This window comes from Anser anser, assembly GCF_964211835.1.
Source record: "Anser anser genome assembly, chromosome: 1".
Taxonomy (NCBI): domain Eukaryota; kingdom Metazoa; phylum Chordata; class Aves; order Anseriformes; family Anatidae; genus Anser; species Anser anser.
In genome coordinates, this window is record NC_139720.1 from 144,358,559 (window position 1) to 144,374,719 (window position 16,161).

Below are 16,161 nucleotides of genomic sequence, written 5' to 3' on the forward strand. Positions count from 1 at the left end.
CCTGAGGCAGCCCGAGGACCCCTGCTGTTCATTTAAATAGGTATGTCAAATCTGCCTCGAAACGCCGCTGGTTTGATCTGTGGTAATATTTGTGAAGGTTCCATATGGACTTGAGCCCCCTGCAGTGCTAAGAAATAATGTACAACGCTTCATGGTGCAGACGCAAATTTTCTCTGAAAAGGGATGCAGTGCTGCGTTTTAGCTGTCGGAGAGGATGATGGAGCTGACGCGCTAGGCCTGTCAACTTGTTACACGGATGGGTTGCACGCAGCGAGGCTGTGGAAAATCTGTGCCTTTTAACTTTTCTACTTAATCACGGTTGTAGCATTGCCTTTAGACTGTATGCTACATTAATTCTCTTCCTGCCTTCTGCCTTTCATCCCAAGTTTCACGGAAAAAAGTAAAGCATGCAGGTCTTGTAGAGGAGCCTTATCAAACAGCTGTCATCTGACAAGCCATTTGCATTTGTTTTGGCTGAAACGGAGCAACCCAAGGGCAAGATGTTTTGTTGCATTCCATCATAATGAAGAAATTACAAATTTTACAAGGAGCACAAGTTTATTTTTAGCTCTTCCAAGCAGTTAGAAAGAGTATGCAAGATTGCCTTGGAAATCTCAAAGAGAATAGTGTGCATCTTGTTTCTAACAGTGGCAACCACCTTCAAACAAAACCACTTTGACAAACACAAATTTCATTAGTATAGGATATTTAAGTACTTGAGCATTCTTAGAATGTTTCTAAATATCTTCATTAAATAGAGTTCTGTAAGCCTGAATCCATTAAAGGAGATTTAACATTTTTTTCAGTCAGCCAAATGAAAGACTAAATCTGCATGAAATTCCCGATGTTGTTTTAACCTCTTATTAGGCTAATGTGTATTTAAGAAAACATATTTTTAAGTCTCAAAGCTAATTAATTTGGCTAGGAAAAAAGAAAGGTTGTATGTTAATACAGTGTAGTGTAAGTAATCAATCCCATTTGAGGATGTCCTTAAAATTGCTATGTTAAGTCTCATAAATCGGATAAACATAATATTTAGCTTAAAATTGTATGCTGTTAATTACTACACAGACTCATGTGGAACTTCACTTTTATTAATTTCTAGTGACATAAATGGTCACAGCATTGTTTGTGTAGTTAATGCTAGGAAATAACGTTACCCACCTAGTGAAAATAGAAACCATATGTATTCACGTGTATTATAACAGCCAATATACATGTTGATATGACTTGAATATTAAACAAACTTTCATAAAGGATATTCACTTTATATTCCATTGTTGCCTTCATTCTGCCTGTTTGAATAAAGTTTAGCTGTCAGGAAAGGACAATTTATTTTTCTTCTGATATACATCGTTTACTGCATGAAACAGCTTCACAAATATTTGCTTGTATACTTGATCATCATTTAACTTAAGAGTTTTTTGGAGAAAACGTCATATTTTAGTAATGCACAAAGCAAGACAAAATGGTCTCTTCATACCAGTCTGTGAAGCAAAATAGTAATTTTATGTAACTGCTGCTTTACTTTTTTAGAAATATCAGATTGTGGATAATATATGCAATAGAGCATTTTAACTTTTTTTTTTAAGTATATGCTGAAGTGAAAAAAAAAATGAAGAAAAAGGCAAAATGATACGAGCTCTGCAGCATATTTTAACCAAAATGCTACAATGCTAAATTCCCATTTAAGAAAAAAAAGGACCAAAAAGCCCTCATTTTCTAGGGTTCCATTTGCTAATTTCTTCCCAAAATTTTTATATAGGGTAAAATAAGAATATTGTTTTGTATTTTAGAAGACTTAATCCTTACACAGATCTAAAATTTGATACCTCTATTAGAAATGGAAGCATTTTAGCACATAGCCAATCTTGTAAAATCAGCTATTTTGATTGTGTACTAGCTGAGTTTACAAGACACACAGATGTGTACATTCATGAGTTGGACTATTGAATCCTGAAGTGATTAGTAAAATCTTCACCTGCCAGCTTTGAAAAAGCAAGTGTGTCTTCAGACGCTTTCTTTAGCCTGTGGGGAGTGAAGATTTGTCAGATAAATTATTGGGCATTACATGCGATTCCTGATTTTGCAAAGACTCATCCATGTACTTTACTGCACAAGTGAGTGGTTCTTTTAGTTTGTTGACTTCATCTCTCTACAGACGTTAAACACTTGCATTAATTTTTTGTAATACTTAAGACCAAAATTTTATTTCATAACAGATTCCAGTTCACTTTTAATTGCCAGAAATATGCAGGAAATTATATTTAGATTTTGACTTCCATGCCAAAATGTTTTATAATATTATTTTCTAATCTTATTTGACTTCATCTCCTGTGTAAAGGTTTTTTAGTTAGAGTGTTGTTGGTGTGTTTTTCTTTTTAATGACCACTGCTTCTGTAATTTAACCTGAACATTTTAAAGAGATCACATTAATTTCTAAAATACCATCTTCATGTCTGGTTTGATGACTTCCCAATGCTCAGTAATCTGAAGCCCCTGTTCCAGGGACTTCTCCAGAGATACCTGATCTGCAGCTAAATCTTTTTCCCTTCTCTCCCATCCCCACTACAGTCCAGAGCAGAAGCTTCCATACTGATTCTTCTTCCAGTCTAACTACAAATGCATTAAAAAAAAATTCTTGGTGTCAGGCACAGGGTTTGGGTCAGAGGGCATGAGATGTGCCTGCTTTTCCTGCATAGAACTTTTTGCAGCCTAATAGTCAGCTCTGAATAGAGCTGTTAAGATTATTAGAGATGATGTGATATGAATGATACCCAAAGTAGTGCTACCATACCTTCTTATCTTAGAGATCTGTGGTTGTATTTCTGAGGTTTGGGAGTATTTGAAAATATGATTTGTTATGCTCTTTTATGTGATGCTTCATGTGTATAAAGACAGAGTATTTTTTTAAATTGAAAAATTTTCCTAGTTCCTACCTGAAATGGGTTATCCTGTCAAAACTGAAAGATTTCTGGAAGGCATATTACTATAATATGTGAGTTCTTGTGCAGTCTCAGGGAAAAGTGGGCAGTTTTGTACTGCAGGATTTTATACTGTGGAGTTATTCCAAAAATACTTTTGTTCCACAGTGCTGTTAAAAATGTCACCAATGACCTGCATCAAAGGCCTTAGTGAATTGTCCCTATTTAAATGCTTCGAATGCAGCTCAGATAGCAATCTGTTCTTAGTTCATATACTTTAAGTACACATATTTTTAGTATATGAGCCAATGTTTTTTATATTAATGGATAAATCAGCTTGGACAGTAGATGCTCATAGCTAAGCGAGGTGGGATTTAAAAAAAAAAAAAGAATGTAAACTTGCAGAAATTTCATGGCAGCCTGTTGCAAATCACAGTATTACTTGTGTTAAGAACTGGAATTTCAGTGGTTAATTTTTAACAGTATGTATCTGTCTTGCTTTTCTTTTAATGGTCTATTTGTTTTAAGTAATACAGCAGAAAAAAAAAAAATTGATCCTTCCCTGTCCCCAGTAATTCCTAATCTGTAGTTTCTCTAGTATTTGCTACAGTCCTTACAGTACTAAAGTATGTGAAAGTGGTTATAAGCTTTGTACTTTCACTTGTTAATGAAGGTAAATTATTTTACATTCTAGTACTTTGCTGTAATACAATTGTTTTGTTTCAATATTATTTGTAATTATATTTCCAGATATTCCTATTTCTAGTTTAAATCACTGTTGTAGTTCTTAGTATTAGATGTAATACTTTAGAACAAAATAGATTCCAAAAGTTTTTGAAGTGAAGAAACTGAAGAAACTGTGAAGAAACTGTTTATTTAAAAACATCTCTCATGTAATATTTTCTGTGTGGCTTTATGAATATTTTTGCTTTTGGTTTTCTGAAGTTGTAAATCCCTATCACAGCATGATTTGAAATTACATAGCTAAGAATTTTGAGAAGACTGTTGAGGAAAAAAAAGTACTGAAAATTTAGAGCCAGTATATCTGTAATGTTTAAAAAAAATAATAATTCTAATTATGATAAATTTAACCGTGTGTCTTCGTGGACATGCCTGGGTACGAGCGAGTTCTGATTAGTACAGACTACTGATAGAGCTGACAATCCAAATGTACAAAAATCTAGCTCAATGAAATAATTTACAATTTTAAATCTCCTCACTATTTTGAGGAAGACAAGCTAAAATGTGAATGCTCTGAAATGATTGTGCAGTATGTTTTGGAGGCATATGCGTTACATAAATGTAGCTGCTTTTCTGTATACATCTGAGAATTTTTGTAAAAGCATGTATAAGAAGGCAACAAAGTGAAGAAAAATAACAATTCAAAATTAATTACCTTGAACTACATATGAAAATATTACGCCTACTGTCTAAATGTTTATTGGTTTAGCTTTAACATGCTATTAAACATGCAAAAAATATTTTTTTAACTTGTTAGAGCTCTGTTTGTTTTCTAACCTCTTGAATTTTAGATGTTTGGAAACCAAAACCACATAAGCGTGTTTTACATAATAAAATAAAATATTAAATGGAAAAAATGCATTTAAATTCTTCTTCCATATATATTTTAGGATACCTATGAAAAACTGCTAAATGTTCAGAAACATCAAGACCAAATGGCAGCTCAGGACTTGCCACCTCAGAAGGAAAAAAAGTATGTTTCCAGTTGGATTGCATATTGATATTACTTTTCTTAAAATGCTTCAGTATGTTGTTTTTGGCACATTTTGTAGTCTCCCATCCTACCTGCCTTTTATTGCATTAACCCATTCTCAGACTTTTTCCCTATTCCCTGACTTAATATTTGTATGCTAATTTCAGGTTGAAAGGTCTGTCTGTAATCTGTACGTGTGGAGTGCTCACTGCTGAAATAGGGAACCCCCAGCTATATCTCTTACTGTTCAATCTCTCTCAGCTCTTTTCAATGTCCTCCCCTATGTAAGAATTCAAAAGTGTGACTTGAAAATATGTAGAGAATATCCAGTATTCTTTGTCCATATATGAAGTTTCCTAATTATTTCTTTAGTAAAGGTTTTTGAAAAGGGTAGTAAGATTTTTATGAGAAAATAAGGCCTTTGTAAACATCAAATATGTTGCTTAACTGTTGGAAAAATCCCAAGGTCTTAAAGCTGAGCTTTTTGATAGTCTTTCATTAATTGCTGTTCTTGAGTATTTTTACTTACCAATGTTGAACTTGAAGAGCATCAAAATAGTTAATTCTACTATTTTTCTTCTAATGGCTTTGTACAGCTGAATCATCAAAGCTGTACTTATTTTAGAAAAGTTTATTTGGTTCGGTTTGTTGTAATATCACCATTAATGGTAATTGAATTCAGTTTCTCTAAGTTTCTCTTCTTTAACTTTTCTGGTGTGCATAGTAAGCTTTTCTGTTCAGTGGCTATGGCCAAGCTAAAAAGGTGTACGTTAACCAGAACAAGCTGTGAAATGCTATAATTGTTGGTTTCTCAGTGCATACTGTCAGGGTTGTCTTTGAAATGGATATACGTTTTAGAAACTTCACTTCTTAGGCTGTTTTCTTGATTTTTTTTTTTAATATATATTTTACTCTTTTTGCAAGGATTTTGATATATTGGAATATGAAATCAAGCAAGTATCTAAAAAAAGTAGATACAGCTAGGAAGATTTGATTTCAGTGCTTACCAATTTTTATATAGTTACAATTTAGACACTGGAAAAAAAAGTTTTGATTTATGTTCTTGCTGTGTATTTTCTGGCCAGGTTTGTGTGCCATTCCAGTTGCATGTTGTGTTGGTTTGTCATTTCTTAATTTCAGCCATTTATCATTTATGTTAGGAAGAGAAAGTGTTAATTTGTTGAGATTATTTCCTTCTTAAATAATAGAAGTTCATGTTTGTTCATGATGTGTGTGTGTGTATGTGTATATATATATACATATGTATGTGTGTATATATATATATATAGCATCCTATGAGCCACAGAATATTTTATTATAGATCTGTATTAGTTTCTAAGCAGACAAGAACAAATGATTTAAGTTTCTTGGCGTATGCTGCTGAAAAATAACCTTAGAGAGCTCAGCCAGTGGATGTACTGATGTGAAAAATGACCTAAAGGTAGTCAGGGTTGAAAGTTTTTGTTTTCCTCTTTTATGTTTGTAAAAACCCTGATAATTTAAAGGGTTTAAGGGATGTAGTACTTCCTTTGAGATTAGCCTCAATAATTTATCTCCTCAAGGTAGGTAGGGGGTTGTGGGAACTGTTTTTGTTTTTTTTTCCAGCAAACAATCTGTCGTGGACACACTGTAATATTAACTGAGGGGTAGGAACCTGATCTTGAAAGACTTAAGCTTATAGCTTTTCACACGTTTAAAATAAATAAATCACTGGCTTCACTGGAAGTAGCTGTACGTAAGTATATATACTATATACTTGAATCTGTCAGGGTTAGGTACTTTTTAAGATTCCTGTTAAAACCAGCACTGTCTCTAAGTAAACATTTCTTATGCCCTGACTCAGAAAAACATTAAAATACGTACTTCAGAAGTACTACTTAAAATCACCTTGAGTAGGAATGCTTTTCTGAATCAGAGCTTGTTCATTAGGATTGCTTCTTTAAAAAAAAAAAAAAAATTAAAAAAAAATCCTACAGAGGTAAGAGAGTTGGCGCTTTGCCTTAAATTTACCTGATAAAGTTGATGTGTATATTTATGGTAGCATTCTGTTTTGTCAGACACTTCATACGATACATATTTCCCAACGATTTACTTCACGTTTGTTTTTTTTTTTGTGTTAACATCTCTATGTGAGGCTGTTTTCTTAACTTCTGCTGTTTCTATCATTGGTTCAGTTTCTGTACTGAGCAGATAGAGATTATATAGTAGATAAAATACAGTATGGTTGTTATTGCTGTGTTAGTACCTTGACCATACTTACCGCAAGTGGAGTTTGGTATTGAACCAAAGAATTGGAGACCACAGGCAAAATTTTGTTGCTTTAGAATTTTTTTACATCCTGCCTTTTGATTTATTTCTTTGCTGCTAATAAACCAAACCCTTCCTAGCAGCAAATTTTTCAAACTAAGTTTTAAGCTAAGGAGAAGATAGATTACTCTTGCAAGGGTAATCTTGCTCAATATCAGACTTCAATAGTATGAATAATGTGTAAGTGAAATACATAATTTTAATTTGGTAAATTCAGTATGTGACGTTACCATTCCTTTCAAAAGATCTTTTAAAATCAGTGTAGGCCTTTTTCTATTTACTATGGGAATGTGATCTGTATTCATTTGTGATGGAAAATATATTTCTGAGCTAAGACTGTATGTGTGGTCCTTTGTGATGTAACTCTAATTGCATGGTTAATTAAAGGGAGAATATATGTGATATTTTAAACAGGAACCTGGTTGGCAGCAGATGGCTGACTAAGACGGAATTGGAAGAAATGTTGTTAGAAAAACTGTCAGATGATGATGTAAGTAATTAATCCTTCTAATCTTAAGGAGGCTTGTGTCTTAAAAACATGGACTCTGCGTTTTTGGATACTGTAAAGGCATTACAGAGAGGCAGGTGCTCTTCAAAAGAACTTTATTCCCATAAAATGCATGTCTTATAGCACTACCACATTATTTTCATGTTGTCTTTACCCTATGTCCCTTTTTTATCTAGCATAATACAGAACAATTAAGGGTTTTCTACTGTTGCTTACATTAGTTAATTTTTTCTTCTGGTAGCATTGTGAGGCCTTGTCTCTTTTTATCTAATTGTGTTAATAGAAATGGAGCATAGTGACAGCTTATAATAGAAATAAATAGTCATTTATTCTAATTACAGATGAAAAACAGGGCTAGAACCTCTGTTCTTTATTTTAGGAAAAGGGTGAATGTTCAAGGTGGGGAAACACGATGGATTTGTGTAATGGTAAATCCGTAGAGAGTGTTTGGCTGAATCTTAAGAAGGGCACAATAGAGATAGAAAAGTCACAGAGAAGGATGGTCAGAAATAAGGATTCCTTTTCTTAGTGATTGGCTACAGAATCAAATATCAGAAAGAAGATATAAAGCTACACAGATCTGTGGTCTCATCTGGGATAGCTCTTTATATGTTCTCCTTGATATGAAGTATGGGAGGAGAGAAGAGGATTTTTGTAGTTTTGCCAGTATCAACAGGCTGTATCAGTATCGAGATTTGGAGTACTTCACATGCTTCTCTGGGAATAAGACTATCAAGCCTGATAGTCATCCACTTTTCTTACTCAGAGTTTTTTCCTGCAATCCCTTAAATAGCATTTGCTTTTGTAACAGCAGGTTCAGTCTGTGTGGCCAACTTCAGTTCTCTTCTGGAAGCCTAAGCTTGAATATGATAGTACCAGAGAATGTAACACAGAGAATTTGAAGTATTTTTCCAGCTAGAAACAGTGCTGAATCTCTTTTCTCCTGTGGACAATATCATTACAAAATAGCATGGCAGCAGCAAATGTACCCTTTGCTCATTTGTCATCCAGAACAGTAACATCATATGACTTCTTGTCTATGAGTAAAGTGGAAAGGTCTTTGGCAGGTTCATGTCCATAAATGTAAGTTAGAAATTGCTGCTCTAAGTCCTGCATCCTGATCTACCCAGATTTCAGCTATTTTGCTCCTAGGGGATTGCAGATGTGTGTCAGATTGTTAGATAGAAGTAGCTTTTTGAATGATGTCAGAGTTCCAGGAACTATTGCTAAATTACAGAAAAAAAAATAAAAAAAATAATTTTGTGCAGAAACTTCTGGAAACAGACGAGAAAATACTTTTCATAACAACCGGTAAGTTAAGAAAACTTAGATGTGATATCTATATGAAAAATCCGTTTTAAAAGCTGGCATACCTTTACATCCTGTGACCTAGCTTATCTGGTACTCCTGCCGGTAACACTTCATAACAGGACATCCCACCTTTTAGCACAAATGGGTTAACACAGTGGTGTTTACTCTTTAATCACATGTTGAAGAACTTCGGAGGGGGTGTAAGGGGGAAGGAGAACCACACAGTAGCAAAGGATAATTTATTTCAAGAGGTTGCCCTTTAAGTCAAGTATCTCTTGAATTTTTAAATAGCTTGATTGTTCGGTTTAAAGGAAATCATAAACATTAAAGCAACTCAGCTTGAACAGCCAAAGATAGATAGATAGGTATTTCCTGTATATATTATGAAATATAATCATTTAAGAGGCTCAGTTTAGTGAAATAAAATTATTTCCAAGTCAATGAATATGCTGACTTACTGAAAATGAGGTAAAAATCTTCTCATTTTGCCTTTTTAATGACAACAAAAGAATGAAGACCCCCTCAATGTTTTCTTTTTAAAAGTGGGATGAACTTCATTCTAATACAATAATCCTGTGTTACAAAGGGGTTGGTGGTTATACTTTGAATTAAAGCTTCATTGTTGCCTGAAGAAAGAACCAGGTATCTTTAGTCACACAGCAAATGATGCATCTGCATGCTGTTCTTAAATCAGCATGTAGGTGCAAAAGTGTCATCTTGTCAGAAATCATCAATAAAAGTGAAGTAGGAAAGATTAAGTACATAAAAATAGAAAGTTTTAGCAAATGCAATTACACTTGCATCCTTTAATGAAGTCTTGTTGTCTACAGTATTCGAGATTTATTCAACTCTTACAAAAATTGGTGACGTCGCCATGTGGTAACATCGAGGAGAATTATATAAAAAAGTTTTCCAGAGAAATTTCTGCGCAATTGCAAAAAGTTGTTATTGAGCCTTTGAAGCATGATGACCAAGGAGTGGCCTTCAGCACCGGTGAAGGTAATAATTTCAAGTTGGTTGGTAATGCAGAATTTTTATCCTCTTCCCACTAATTTCTGTATAATGTTCATGTATGTACAACACAGTTTCACTATTTCTTCTTATATGCTTCTATCGGATGTATAATTGTTAATTATGTTTTGACATACTAAGTTATGATCCAGCTTGGTTTAACAAAGTCAATTTTCGGCACAGTCTGTCAACTATTCGTTCTGATACAGTACTATCTCTGTAGAGAAGACCTCATTGTGCTGCACATTGTACAAAAAAAAACCACAGACTTTGCTGTGAAAAGTTGACTGAAGATAAAAGGTGGGGAACTGGGGGGATCCCAAACACATACGGAGAATTCAGTGGATGTAATAGTGTTGTTGCATAGTGTAAAAGTGGTGCGCTTAGACCACTAAGTAACCTTGATCATGAGTTTTGTAGGCAATTCAGGAAAAGAGAGTTTTGAGGACACAAATAACAAATAGGGCATTTGAATATTTACAAACAGCTGAGGAAATTGGAAAGAATTTGCAAATTCTTAAATTTTCAAACAAGTTGATGAACTGTAGCTAGCATTATGTGACAGAGACGGGAATCAGTCACTGGTACTGAGACAGAGGGGCTATTAGAGAGAAGCCACGAGGGTCTGTGCATCTTCTAAACACAGGTGTCTTAAGTTTTCAGTGAAGTGACACATGGAAGTGGAAGAATGATGCCATATGAGAGATTGACTAGGAAAACTAATGTATCAAAAACGTGTAGGAAAGTCTGAAGATTCTTCTTGGACAAAGCATGTGCAAGTCTGTGTATGCATATGCACACTTTATGCTGTATGTTTAAGAGGGGTGTGTATTCTTAAGCAGCAGGCGGAGGATAATAAGAATAAAAGTCTCAGAGAGCTTGAGGAGCAAGCAAAATGGCTGGTGAGCTCTGTTCTTGCTGGGTTAACTTCGAGATGATATGAAAACAAGGAGATGTGAAAGAGCCAAACTGGGATTTAATCCACTTTGGTTTTCAACAGTATCTTCAGAATAGTAGTTGCTAAAGTTTCATAAACAAGCAACCCATCTTAAGAAAAGCTATCATTATAAGTTCAAGAACATTCTTGTGTCCCATCACCCCCCTTAATTAAGCAAAATACCTAATTTGTTTTATTATCACGATTGCTTCCTTTGTGCCACAGAAGATTGGTCATAGGCTTTAGCATAGAATTTGTCGTGTTTTATCTTGAAGCTAATGTGTTTACAGAACTGAATCGCATCTAGTAATTTCTGAGGAAACAATGCTAAATGATGCGTAAGCGTTATTTATATCAGCATAGTTAGTGTTAACCTTTTCCATGTGAATATTGTACCTTTGTATGACTGTACAAAGTCTTTAATATTAGACTTGGAAGCTGTGCTTATGGTAAACATAAGTGTTCAACAATCTGTTTATTTTCACACACGGTGACCTCACCAGGTCTAGAAAGTATCCTGACCTTCTTAATAGTATTGATTAAAATGCATTGAAAGCTGACTGTTCACTATCTGCATTTCCTTGCTTCCCCTGTTTTTTTTTTTATTACGTTAGCTTCCAAAAACAAACATCTGGTACTGTTTGAAAGACTGAAGATAAGTTTAACTTCTTAGGTATTTGAAATTTTGTAGAATATCGAAGGCACATAACAGATTGCTTTTAATTTCTTTAAGGTGAAAGAAAAACTTCAAGAGCTACTGTAATAGTTTATGACAATGGGACTGGAAAAATTACAGTGAATGGAATAGATGTTTTACATTACTTCCCAGTGCTGCAGGACAGGTGAGAGCACTACGAAATGCTGTATTCTTAATGTACTGAAAATACGCCACCAAAAGTCATGCTATACTATTATTTTTGGTGCTGTATGCCACACAGTTGATGCTATTCTTTTTTTCCTGTCTGTCTAATTTATGAAAATCAGTCCTGCCTCTCCTCCTAGTTTCCAGGAGTGAGTAGTATAAGAAGTGATAGGTAAGCCTTGCTCTGTTTCTTATCCCCCTTTCTGCAGGGATGCAGAAACCAAGAACATAGGCTATTTGGATAATTCAAATTTTGGTTGCCTTAAAAAGGACTTGGAGTTTTATTTGAACAAAAAATAATAATCAAAGGTGTCAAACTTCCTAAGAGACTTGTGAATTGTATTCATATGTAATTACTCTGTCATACAGTAACGAGAAGAAGCAAACAAAGCAAGACACTTCATATACAGCTTCAGATTTTGAAGATGTGCGGTTTGCTGTAGAGAAGACTTCTCAAAAGGGATATAAAGCTTCCTTTGTCAACCCTATGTGATTATTTCATGTTGTGGTTTCCAAGCTCAAGAATAGAGTGAGAGATTTCTCAGTCTTTAATATTCAGATCTTGGCAGCCATAGATAATTAGTGAGACAAAATTAATTGCAAAACTGATCTTCAAGTACTTACCATTGGCAGTTTGAAAATGATCCGTGCTATTAGTTTGCTTTTCATAAAATGGTTTAGGTTGGAAGGGACCTTAAAGCCCATCCAGTTCCAACCCCCTTAACCACGGACAGGGACACCTCCCACCAGAACAAGTTGCTCAAAGCCCCATCCAGCCTGGCCTTAAACACTTCCAGGGCTGGGACTTCTCTGAGCAACATATGCCAGTGCCTCATCACCTAAGAATTTCTTACTTATATCTAATCTAAATCTACCCTCTTTTTGTTTAAAGCTATTACTCCTTGTCCTATCACTACATTCCCTGATAGAGAATCCCTCTCCTGCTTTCTCATAGACACCTTTTAAAAGGTTTCCCTGGAGCTTCTTCTCTCCAGGCTGATGAAGTTTATTTTAGTAGGACATTAGGGATATAAATACCTTCCTGGATCTCTGTCTGAAAGTTAACCATGTTTTTGTATATACTATAATAGGAAAGGTACATAGTATAACCTTACATACATGTATATAATTTTATTTATTTTTTGTTTTTAGAGAACAGTTGTTGTTCCCATTCCAGTTTCTTGACAGAGTTGGAAAACATGATATGGTTTGCACAGTCTCTGGTGGAGGAAGATCCTCGCAGGCTGGTGCAATACGTTTAGCCTCTGCAAAAGCCTTGAGGAGTTTTGTGACAGAAAAGGAGGTGGAATTTATGAGGCAAGGTAGGAATAGAAATCTTATTTCCATGTTTCTTAGTGTGTTTCTGGTAATTAGCTGAATTAATACAAGAATCATTAACGATCAGTGCAAATTGAGTAGGTAGTCCAAGTGAAACCTTGTATATTGTATGAATGGGATCTGAATGTAAAAAATAGTTTTCAGGTTCTTTCCTAGCTTCCTTTGGGTACATTTTGGATGACGTGTTTTTTTCCATCTGTTCCTGACCTCTGTTAGGTCAGTAAACCAGCTTATATTGCATCTACATAAAATCACAAAACATGCATGTATATTCACTATCAAATCTGGATCAGACATTTGGGAGCTGTAGGATACTAAGATTATATTTTATTTTACTTGCATAGTTGCACCTTGTTCATGTTTAAAAAGATGTATTCTTAAACTTAAACACTGGAGTGTTAACTTTAAAAGGATAGTAATGAGCATGAGCATACTATATGAAACTAGTCAGACCGAAGGTGCTTCTTTTCTGTCTTGCTTTAGAGTTGACAATTTACCTAAACAAGGTAGAACTTATTTGGTACTCTGTTATTTGATACCTCTCAGTGATTAGATTCCATGCTGTTGTAGCAAATACAGAATTACAGACTGTGAGCTTTTAACAATGTTTTTTCTGGACCAGTGGGGAATACCCGTTTGTATTACTTACAGGACAGTTACTGTTTTTCCGCTCTGTGGCCATCCATGGAAGTGTTTGTGCTGGTATTTTTTAATAAGTTTCTCTGATTATAGTTCTTCAGTACTGACAAGTGTAACTTTCTGGGAATACTCCTGCAAATTGGCATTTTAACTAATTTGGTATCTTTAGGGAGATCAGTGTGATTCCGAACAGGTTTTGGACATTGCAAAACACAGTTTGGAGACCACTGTTGTAGAGTACACATAGTCGTTCAAAAGCAGGTGCGAGCACCCCAGGAGTGCACAAGATCTACTGTGGTGCAGGAAGGAAATACTAGTATTTCAGTAGCATATGTATATAACTTGTAAATTAATGAATATACATAATAGGGGTGTGTGCTCTAAAATCTTTTACAGGTAGGGTTGTGCGACTAAAAAAGTTGAGACCGCTGCTCTAAAGGCTCAGAGGTTCTAAATGTGAACAAAGTTAGTTACCAACGAAAAATTGAAATGTTGGAATATCTGATTAAATTCCTTTTAGCTTATTTTATCCTGGACTTTTCCCCTTGGCTGTCTTGAAACCCTCTATTGTCATGCACACGTACTACTCCTATAATATCAACTAATAACAGTAAACAAATGAGTGTTTCTCTGTGTTTTGTAGCTGGGCTGCTAACAGTTGACCCACGTGTGAAGGAACGAAAAAAGCCTGGTCAAGAGGGAGCACGACGGAAGTTTACCTGGAAAAAGCGATAAATCTGAGTATTTAAAGAAAGGCAGAATGCTCCAAGAACTTCAGAGGATATACAGTTATGATTTAGAACTGTTGTATAAATATATTTAGTAATAAAGACTTCTTTCCATTATAACTACTATGTTTTTTTTGTTTAAAAAGCATCTTTCTTTAAATTTATTTAAAATAATTGAAAATTTTCACAATTTGTTGCAATAATGCATTTTGAGTGCCATCTTTCCTTCTTAGTTGGTGGGACTGTAGCTTTTTGAAAAATGAGTATGTTTAGTGACTCAACTGTCTAAATTCTGGACTGCATAGGCAGCTCCTAGACAAGTGTCTGGAGAGTTTTGGAGTGTCACCCTTTTTGTTTCACAGGTGTCCAAAGATAAGTGATAACTTCCAACCTAAGCTATGCTGGAGTTGAGAAACTAGTGAGAAAGATGCTGACAATTGAGGGGATGTTGACAGCGGAACAGTCACAGAGGCTAACCTTTGTCTGTGGAAACAGTTTTCTCCAGGATGCCTCCCTAGGGTTAAGTGAGGAGTGATTCAGAGCAAATATCTAATTTTAGGTGCTCTGAATCACCCTCTGGAGGAGTCAGCTTTTTCTTCTTCCCCCCAAATGCAGAAAGAGCTGAAGGGGTTAGGCTGAAGTTAATCTTCTCCACCCTTTAAATCTCAAGAGGCCTGATCAAGGAGGCATGTTCTGAATATGGCTAATGTGCAAAGATAGCATTGGACTCTTCGCCAAAAACAGTCATAACTTTTTTAAAATCAGAAGCAGGAGGTGATGGCAGTGCTGCCCACCTCTTCTCTATAATTGTAGCCTTCCAAAATAGATCAGCGGTTACAGCACTCCCCCAAAAGTGCAAAACTTTGGTTTATTTCCATCTTCCTTCCTGGGACAGAGGTCAAATACATAGAGCTTCCAGGAAAAGCATATCCTTTATCTTTCCCATAGGAACTGGGCTACAGCAGAAAAGAACGTATGGTTCCTCAAGTCTGGAGAAAGCAGACAAAAAGAAATACAGCTCAGTAGTTCTAGCAACAGGGCCCTTTCTGAGTTTCTCTAAGTGTGAGAACACAGCCCTGCCTCATGTTGGTTGTAGCTTATCCCAGAAATATTACACCTCAGAGGTACCAAAAGGTGCTAGCAGGCCGCTGCAGCTGATAATAAATAGCTGTGAGTGATCTGTATGTGTCATTGTTTTCCCAAGCGCAATTCAGGAGGTGTCAGGGAATGCATAGATTTCTTGGACTGAATAAAACAGAGCAGGTTAGAAACTGGGTTTCAGCAGTCTGCATCCTTGACTGGTGAATTTCTGACTCCTGACTTCCCCAGAATCCCTTTGGTGGTTATTTAGAACTGTCGTTGTTCTGTGTTGTTTCTCAAGAATACTCCATAAAATTTGGGTAAGATTTCTCTATAGAGTCACTGATGGCTTTCATATCACTAAGCTAGTTGATCTCAATCAAAACAGTGACTTGTTCAAGTTGAATATAACAAACAGCTGAGGCAATTTACCTGGCTCTTTGAAGAGCAAATGGGGGCTATATGAGACATGTTTTACACTAAAAAAAATAGGAAATGGTTTAAGTAGCATTTCTGCTAATTTTAAATTGCTAGTGTGTAGCGAGATAACTCTATATCATGTTTCAATAAAAGCTGTGACTTTAATAAAAGCATTCACTAAATATCCATGCAGGTACATAGGGGTTCTTCTGATGTTCTTACATACCAGATCGTGTATGTAGACACGTGAACTTAAATGAAGCACAGCAGTAGAATCAGTTTATCAGTCTGAGTCTGTTTTAATGTCTTGTTCCTCTCATCCCTTTGCAGTCTCATGTGTTTCAGGCTACCCAACGCGTGTGTGCCAAACCTCTTACTTGTC

The 16,161-nt window shown here is 35.4% G+C and overlaps 1 protein-coding gene across 1 annotated transcript in view; it reads left to right on the forward strand.

The window, feature by feature from the left end:
- MRPS9 (mitochondrial ribosomal protein S9) overlaps positions 1 to 14,399 on the forward strand; it is a 30,527-nt gene extending 16,128 nt beyond the window's left edge. Inside the window, exons 6-11 of the mRNA XM_083818950.1 lie at positions 4,556 to 4,638; positions 7,360 to 7,435; positions 9,595 to 9,763; positions 11,446 to 11,554; positions 12,727 to 12,896; positions 14,195 to 14,399. Of these exons, the coding sequence (XP_083675076.1) occupies positions 4,556 to 4,638; positions 7,360 to 7,435; positions 9,595 to 9,763; positions 11,446 to 11,554; positions 12,727 to 12,896; positions 14,195 to 14,286 (699 nt within the window). The 3' untranslated portion in view covers positions 14,287 to 14,399. The remainder of the gene's footprint in view (positions 1 to 4,555; positions 4,639 to 7,359; positions 7,436 to 9,594; positions 9,764 to 11,445; positions 11,555 to 12,726; positions 12,897 to 14,194) is intronic.
- The last annotated feature ends 1,762 nt before the right edge of the window (positions 14,400 to 16,161 follow it).